The 9,544-nt window shown below is 40.0% G+C and overlaps 1 protein-coding gene across 1 annotated transcript in view; it reads right to left on the reverse strand.

Annotated features, from left to right (window-relative positions):
* TMA16 (translation machinery associated 16 homolog) overlaps window positions 1-7,425 on the reverse strand; it is a 41,088-nt gene extending 33,663 nt beyond the window's left edge. Inside the window, 2 exon segments of the mRNA XM_042782614.1 lie at window positions 6,507-6,558; window positions 7,142-7,425. Coding sequence (XP_042638548.1) covers window positions 6,507-6,558; window positions 7,142-7,425 — 336 coding nt within the window.
* Between the last annotated feature and the right edge of the window lie 2,119 nt (window positions 7,426-9,544).

A 9,544-nucleotide genomic window follows, 5' to 3' on the forward strand; every position in this document is an offset into this window, starting at 1 on the left:
GGTGGGTTTGAACCGCCAGCCTTCTGGTTAACAGTCAAGTGCCTTAGGCACTATGCTACCAGAGCTCCTTAAAGGAACAATAACTCTGTCCCACTGCTTATAACCAGCACTATTTATTTGTTGACAAAAAAAATATTTAAAGAAAGACGGCAATCTTTTATTTCAGGCAATTCACCAACCACCATCACCCCTAAACCCCATTTTCATTCTCAGTCATCTCTCTCTCTCTTCTCTCTCTCTCTCCTACCCTGCCACACACAGAGAGACACATACATTTAAATAAAAATACTAAATCAAAAATTAAATATTGGATAAATAAATTCCAAATTTCTTAGGTTTTAAATGAGGAAATCTTTCTTCTCAGTCAGTTTTTATAAATCAAAATGTACTTTACCATAGAAAATATTAGCCATGTGCCACTTACTGGAGAGGTCGAGAACTATTAAGCTCCCTATAAACTTTCTCATTTGTTCCTCACCTTAATCATATAAAGTAAGGAAACATACTGAAAGTGAAAAAGGATTGGGTAAGTTACTCTAGGCTATTAGCTTTTGTTTCATGCAATAAATAATCAAACCCAGTTCCATCTGACTCCAAGTCAATGCTTTTAACTTCTACACTAAACGGTTTTTGTTAAAGAAGTACTCAGAAACAAAACAGGGTAAGAAAGGAAGGGGAATAATACTTATAGTTTATCTTAGTTATCTAGTGCTGCTATAACAGAAATATCATAGGTAGCTGGCTTGAACAAATTTATTCTCTCCCAGTTTAGGAGGCTACAAGTCCAAATTCAGGCACCAGTTCTAGGGGAAAGCATTCTCTGTTGGCTGAAAGGGAAAGTCCTTGTTTCCTTTCAGCACTAGGGGTCCTTGGAGATCTTCATGTGTCTTGGAGTCAATCTTCCCTTGGGTCTAGGATGTTCTCAGCTCAAGGACCCTCAGTTCAAAGGATAAGCTCCCAGCTCTTGTTTATAGTGTCAGTAAGTCTCTCTCTCTGCTTGCTTCTCTCTCCTTTTATCTCTTATAACTTAAGGTGATGGAGGCTACACCACAGTGAAGCTCCCCTTCCATCAGATCAGGGCTGTGACTTGAGTAAACAATGTTGCATGTCACACTAATCCCCTTACAACTCATTGGCTGATCACAACAGATCACATTAAGGGGGATGATTACATCATTACATAACTGCCACAACATTGAGAATCATGGCTCAATCGAAATGACACATAGTTTTTGGGGGATGGTAGGGGGCACAATTCAACCTACGACTCTGTGAAAGCCACTAATGTCAGATTTAAGTAAAGATCTCATTTTATCCCACAAAAATCCACTGAGTTAGAAATTATTCTCCATTTTCAAATGAAGAACTAAAGTTAAAAAAAATAATCCCACTGCAATTCCAACACATAGCTATACCATGTTACAGAGAAAAACTGTTCCATAGAGTTTACTTGGTTGTAATATTTACAGTAGCACATCATCAGGACCTTCCTCCATAGCACCACTGGGTGCTAATATTTAGGTTGAAGTCCAGTGCAAACCATTTACACCACTTGGGGACATTCAAAATGGCTGATTGACTTCTAAGTCATATACCTTTTAAAGTCTCAGACCCCAAAAGAACCAGGTAAAACTCAGTGCCTTTCCTCACTCAAAAGTCATTTTTAAATGATGAACAGGCTGTCAAACTAGTTTTAAAAAGTCTCTGTAATACAAAAATAACAGAACTAGAACATATAGTACTAGCCCAAACACAAAAGCAAGCCATGTGTAAAACCAACAAGAATGAGTTCCTTCTCCATTCTCTGGGCAGAGAATGAACTTAAAGAGCAATTGTGCACTGCTGTCCATCCATGATTAACATTCTCCTACTTTCAAAGTCCTTCTACTTAAGCATTTCCTAGCTCTAAGATAGGCCTTCAGAGTGCTGAATATGCAGATGTCACCCAAAATAAAAAAATAAATAAAGCACATAAAATAACATTTGAACCAAGAATAACATTAGTCTCAATAGAGAGACTGAAAGCATTCCCCTTGTAAATGGGTACCAAACAAGGATGACCTTTATCACTACTGCTATTCAACACTGTACTGGAAATCCTAGCCAGAGCAAGAAAAGGAAATAGAAGGTGCCCAAATTGGCAAAGAAGAAGTAAAATTATCTGCATTTCCAGATGTATGATCCTATCCATAGAAAATCCCAAAGACTCAGCAAGAAAATTTGTGGAACTAATTGAAAGATTCAGCAAAGGGACAGAGTACAAGATCAATGTGCAAAAATCAGTTGAATTCCTTTACACTAAAAAAGAAAACTCCGAAAAGGAAATCAGGAAAACAATACTATTTACAACAACCACCCAAAAGATGATGTACTTAAGAATAAATATAAGCAGAAACACAAAAGGCCTATACAAACAAAACTACAAAACACTACCAAAAGAAACCTCCATAAAGGAAGAATATACCACACTCATGGACAGGAAGACTTAACATTGTCAAAATGTCAATACTACCCAATTCAATCTACAAATATAATGCAATCCTGATACAGATTCCATCACCATTCTTCAAGTAAAATCTAATCACCAACTTTATATGGAAAAGAAAGAGACCCCAGATAAGCAAAACACACCTGACGAAGAACAACAAAGTAGGAGTCTCACATTTCCCATTCCTAAAACCTGTTACACAACTACAATAGTCAAAGAAGCCTGGTACCGGTACAGTGAAAGATACCTTTAATGGAATTGAGAACCCAGAAATAAACCCATCCACCTGCGGACTGTTCATCTTTGACAAAGGAACAAATTTCAGCAAATAGAGAAGAGGTGGTTTCTTTAACAAATGTTTTTGGCAAAACTTGGTATCTATTTGTAGAAAAATGAAACAGGATCCATAACTCATACTATATACAAAAACAAACTCAAAATAGATCAGAGACTTAAATATAAAACCTAAAACTATAAAGACCATCAAAGAAAACATAAAGACAAACACACTGGCCCTAATACATGGCATCAATTGACTATCAAATGTAAGTAAAACACATATACCAAAAGACAAAATAGATGAATAGGACCTAAAAATTAAGACACTCACGCACATCAAAAGATCCACCAAAAGAGTAAAAAGAGAATCCACAAACTGGCAAAGACATACTGAACATGGCACTAATCTCTAAAATATACAGAAAATTTCAACAATAAAAGACAAACAATACAATTTAAAAAAGGGCAGAGGACATGACCAGGTACTTCACCAAAGAAGATATTCAAGTGACCAACACAGGAAGAAATGCTCATGATTTAACGATCAGAGAAATGCAAATCAAAACAACAATGAGATACCATTTTACCCCAGCACTAATAGCAAAGTTCAATAAAACAGAAAACAAATGCTGACAAGGGCATGGAGATACTGGAACCCTCATACACTGCTGATGGGACTATAAAATTGTAAACCACTGTGGAAAATGGTATGGCACCTCCTTAAAAAAGCTGGAATTAGAAAAACCTTATGATCCAGCATTCCCACTACTAGGTATATGTTGTTATTGTTGTTGTTACATGCCATCGCGTCGGCCCCGACTCATAGCGACCCCTCCTTGGGTTTCTGAGGCAGTATCTCTATAGAAGTAGATTTCACAACCTTCCTTCCAAGGAGTGGCTGGTGGGTTTGAACTGCCAGCCTTCTGTTTAGCAGTCAAGTGACTTAAGCACTATGCTACCAGAGCTCCTACTAGATATATAACCTAGAGAAATAAGGCCCATGACACAAACAGATGTATACACACCTATGTTCATCACAATACTATTCATAATAGCAAAAAGATGGAAACAACCTAAATGCCTGTCAGTGGATGAATGGATAAACAAACTTCGGCGGGTACATACGATGGTATACTATATAACATTAAAGAACAATGATGAATCTGTGAAACATATTATAACATGAACAGACATTATGGTGAGTGAAATTAGTCGATCACAAACAAACAAATATTGTATGAGACCACTACTATAAATAGTCAAGAAAAGGTTTTCCCACAAAAAGAAATATTCTTTGATGGCTACCAGAGGTGGGAAGGGAAGGGAAGGTAAACTACTAACTAGAGGGGTAGACACATATTCACTCAGGTAAAGGAGAAGGCAATATGCAATTATGCAATAAGAGAAAATCCCCCCCCCCAAAAAAAACCTCCACTGCCATCAAGTTGATTCAGACTCATCAGAACCGTCACAGGGTGTCCAAGGCTATCGATCTTTAGAGAAGCAAACCGCCTCATCTGGCGCTGACTTTCTGGTTAGCAGCCCAATGTCTTAATCACAATACCACATCATTCTAAGAGCTCCTTAGAATAAGGCAGAGGTCAGAACAAAATGATTAAGGCAAAGGCAGACACTGGGAGGCATACAAGAGTCAAAGGCAATAGACGTAAACCCTAATACATATACAATCCTGCATTAATGGAAATAACAATAATCTATGTGTATATACATAGACATTCAAAATGAACAAGCAGAATGAGACTATATCTATGAATATATACATAGGTTTGACAGAGATATCTCTACACATATATTTACATATGCAGCAAATATATAAAAGGATATAGTAGAATACACAGGAAGCAAAGTTATGAAAACTTCTTAGTCATAATCAAAAACCTTCAGGAAATGAGTCATTGGTCCTGAGGACTCAGGACCATAGTGTCAGGAGACATCTACAAAGAAAATGTTCTATATCCTACTTTGGGGTATAGCTCCAAGGGTGTTAAAAACTTGCAAGTGGCCATCTAATGTGCAACTATTGCTCTCTCTCTGTCTGCAGCAATGAAAATCAAAGACACATGGAAAGTTAGTCCAAAGGACTATATGAACCTGAGCATCCATGTCTCTGATTCAGAAGAACTAGATGGTGCTCAGCTACCACTACCGACTACTCTGAAAGAGATCACATCTGAAGGTCCTGAATAGAGTTTGGGAAAAATATGAACAAAATTCAAAATCATAAGAGCAGGCTTACTGGTCAAAAAGAGACTGGTGGAACCCCCAAGACTATGGTCCTTTGGACCTAGAACTGAGCACACTCCCACGGCTCAATTTTTAGCCAGACAATGGAGAGGTCTACAAGGTAAATGTTAATGCTAGGAAGATGTGTACTTCACAGAGATCAAAAGGGCAGCACTTGCCCAGGGACTGAGTTCAGAAGGCAGGAAGAGCTAGGAGAGAGAGAGGAATGGAAATGAGAATTATAGAGAGGAAGTGGGAGGAGTGATGCTGCAATGACAGGATCACAAGCAGTGAGATGAAACAAAATGTGTATGAATAGTCTGATGAAAGATGATTTGCTCTGTAAACTTTCACCTAAACCTCAATGAAAAGTTTAAATAACCTTTGATCCCTTGGCTGCTAACTGACAAATCAGCAGTTCAAACCCACCAGCCACTCCAAGGGAGAAAGACATAGCAATGTACTTACAGATTACAGACTTGGCAACTCTATGGGGCAGTTCTACTCTGTCCTATAGGATTGGTACGAGTAAGAATGAACTCAACAGTAATAAGCTGAATCTATCCGTTGCTTTTATGACAACAACATAATCTAGCTAGAGAGAAACAAAACACACTCTAAACTCTCTAACAGGCTTATACAAAAAGTAGTATACTCTTGAGTGCCTAATAACATAGTTCACATCAAATTTAAAAGCATAAAAATACTTCTAAAATGTAAAATAGTGTTCAGTGGGATGGATTAGTATGAAAAGATTTTTCACATACCTTAATTAACTTCTAACAGAAGAAAATAAACTTGTAAAGTCCCACGTAACACAAAGTAAGAAAAAAAAATAAAGTGTTAAAGGTAGGCAACTACAAGCTGTCCTGTTACTATTACTAAAATCAATAATAATTAAAAAAAAAAAAAGAATTTACACAAATGTGTAAGAAATGAAAAACAAAAAGGACAGGCATACAATTAAAAGATAAAGACAAAAAAGAACAGAGAAAGAGGACTAGACATTGTGGCCAGAGTATCAAAACTTTTTACTAGATTATAAACTTTTTAAATTTTGTGCTTATTAAAAACTGATCAGAAAAAAAGAGTTGATAACGTTCCTACACAAAAAAGGATGATATTCAAGATTATAATGTTAAGTAAAAAATAAGAAACGTTTTAGGCTACAAATATGTGCTAGACAAGGAAAAGGGAATTATAAATGTATAATTTAGATACTGTTTACCTCTGCCTAGCATATGATGGATAAATGACTGTTCCTTATTATATAGATAGATAGATAGATAGATTTTTTTTTTTTTTTTTTTTTTGCGTAGTGATACTGCCTCGGAAACCAAGGAGGGGTCCCTATGAGTCGGTCCGACTTGACAGCACGTAACAACAACAAAAAATACAAATTTTAATAAAAAATCAGTCTAAACGCCGTGGTGGGGATTTCGATGGCGGTCTTAAATAGAATCTAAGACTCAATGAGCCATGGCAATCTACACACCCCAGAAACGGCCCAAATGTGTGAGGGCAGCGCTGTTTTTCGGAAACTCCCACTGACAATTGAGGGTGAGGAACGAGAGTAAAAAGGATAGGCTTTCCCTAGGGGAAGGAACGCTGGTGGTGCAGTAGTTAAATCGCTAGGCTTGCTAACCAGAAGTTCAGTAGTTGGAACACACCTGCTGCGAGAAAGATTACAGCCTTGGGAAACGGTTCTACCCTGTCCTATAGGGTCCCTACGAGTCTCAGTGTGTTTCGGTTTTCTTTTTTTTTTTTTTGGTTTAGTTTCTCAGAGTGGTAGGTAGCAAGCGACACGAGGCGAGAGTGGCAAGGTGACAAGCGAGCACTGCAGAGCCTTAAGATTGGGAGGCTGCACTGCCGCCCTGTCTCGGGGCGACTTCTTTCAGCACCTCCCAATCCAGCTCTACTGTCCAAAAGAATCACTTCGCGTCCTCCCTGCTCCGCCTTCCAGGTCCACAGCGACCGACACCAAGTTCCCGAGACCGCCCTCTCCCTCCGTCTGCCCCATAAGACCTTTTACCGGAACCCAGCGGGTTCAGAAGAGCGGGAGGGAGCCCACCATAGTGACGTCCTCCTAGCCACAGCGGGCCTCCAAGCTCCACACTAGGGCAACCTCACCCGTCAGCAGCGGCTACAGTTGGCCAAACCTTCCTTCCTAAACACGTGTAGGGCTGGGGAAGCCGACCAGGAACTCTACCGGAAGAGGAGGGGCGAGTGTGGTTCTCTAAAACGTCCCGGAAAACGAGGCCTTGTCTTTTTCGCCTGTGTTGTAATTTTAATCCCTGCCCTATAAACCGGTAAAAGAAGTTCCTGACCATAGAGTGAACTTGGTCCGGAGTGGAGCGCCGAGCTAGGCGGTTGAGCCGGACTTGCGGGCGCCCGACCCACACAGCTGGTAGCATCTCGGACTTGGGCTCGGATTTAGGACATCTGGGAGCTCTGGTAGCATAGTGCCTAAGGCATTTGACTGCTAACCAGAAGGCTGGCGGTTCAAACCCACTAGCCACTCTTCGGAAGGCAGATGGGGCAATCTACTTCCGCAGTGATACTGCCTCGGCAACCCAAGGAGGGGTCGCTACGAGTGTACCACTCGATGGCACAAAACAGCAACATAACAACAGCCCCTGGTGCATGACTCCAGAGCCGAACAGACTCGCCAGACGAGGGACTCCCTTCGCAGGTGGCTCCATCATCTCAGTGACCTTACTTGTTTTGGAATGCTCCTCGTAGATGGCAGGTGTCCATTTGCCACAACGAACCTGCCCACTGCTCGCAATGCAGCGGAACAATATATTTATACCACAGAAATTCACTGAATACCTATTATGTGCTAGACATTGGAGATACTTAGACAGTACCCCTGCTGTCATTCAGTTAATATTCCACACACAAAAAAACAGAAACCAAACTCACTGCCGTGGAGTCGGACCGACTCATAGCGACCCCTCCTTGGGTTGCCAAGGCAGTATCACTACAGAAGTAGATTGCCCCATCTTCCTTCCGAGGAGTGGCTGGTGGGTTTGAACCTCCAGCCTTCTGGTTAGCAGTCAAGTACCTTAGGCACTACACTACCAGAGCTCCTATAAGCATGGAATTCCTCATTCCTTTTTAACCTTTACTAATCGCTCTCCTCATTTAAAGAGCCCTACAAGGAGCTCTGGTTGCATAGTTCCTAGGCTTTTGACTTCTAACCATAAGGCTGGTGGTTCAAACCCACCAGCTACTCCTCTGAAGGAAGACTGGGCAATCTACTTCTGTAGAGATACTGCCTGGGAAACCCATGGAGGGGTTGCTTTGAGTGGGGACCAACTCGAAGGAAATGAATTTTTTTTTTTTTTTTTTTATAGTGCAGTCAAGGAGCTCTGGTGGTATAGTGGTTAAGGCATTTGGCTGCTAACAAGAAGGTCAGTGATTCAAACCCACCAGCTAGCTGCTCCATGGAAGGAAGATGGACCACTCTACTTCCATAAAGATCTACAGCCTCAGAAACCCAATGGGGGTCGCTTTGAGTCAGAATCTACCTGATAGCAGTTTGTGTGGGAGGGGGTGTGCAGTGATTAAGTGCTCAACTGCTAACTGAAACATTGGAGGTTTGAACCTAATAGCCACTCCAGGGGAGAAAGATGTGACAATCTGCTTCTATAAGGATTACAGACTTGGAAACCCTGTAGGGCAGTTCTACCCTGTCCTGTAACAGTCATTTTGAGTTGAAATTGATTCCACTGCCAGAGCTTTATTTGATTTTACACCTGTGTTTATAATGCATTTGAGAATGTGTTTTCTTTGTTATGTTATTGAGACAGCATTAGTATAGGATGTGTCTTAAACCAGTCTTTTTGGAGATACAAAACAGATTAAACAAGCAAGAGAGCAAGCAGAAATGGGAAAAGAGAGATAACAAACTCCTAAAGATCATCCGAGAACAGAAGCTTACAAGAGAAAAGGACCTTCCTCCATAGTCAAGTGAGAGATAAAAACTTTCCCTAGAGGTAACACCCTGGATTCAGTCTTGTAGCCTCCTAAACTATAAGAAAATAAATTTCTGTTTGATAAAGCAACACATCTGTAGTATTTCTGTTATAGCAGCAAGTACTAACACAAAGAATGCTGTTTTGATATATTAATCTCATACAAAATAGACTGCTTATCAAAGGTATTACTAGAGATTGGAAAAATTGCTTTATAATGATCAAGGATTCTGTTTTAAATGTAAATGTATGTATATTGAACCAAACAAAAGTTGATAAAGTAAGAGAACTGAAAAGATTTCAAAGGGCGGTTCAAGAAGACAAAGTAAAGTATTATAATTAAATGTACAAAGACCTGGAGTTAGAAAATCAGAAAGGAAAAACATACTTGGCATTTCTCAAGCTAAAGGAATTGAAGAAAAATTTCAAGCCTCGAGTTGCAATATTGAAGGATTCTATGGGCAAAAGTGGCTAAGGCACTTGACTGCTAACCAGAAGGCTGGCGGTTCAAACCCACCAGCCACTCCTCGGAAGGAAGGTTGGGCAATCCTAC

This window comes from Orycteropus afer, unplaced genomic scaffold (genome assembly GCF_000298275.1).
Source record: "Orycteropus afer afer isolate SDZICR_OR568_19922 unplaced genomic scaffold, OryAfe1.0 scaffold00391, whole genome shotgun sequence".
NCBI lineage: Eukaryota > Metazoa > Chordata > Mammalia > Tubulidentata > Orycteropodidae > Orycteropus > Orycteropus afer.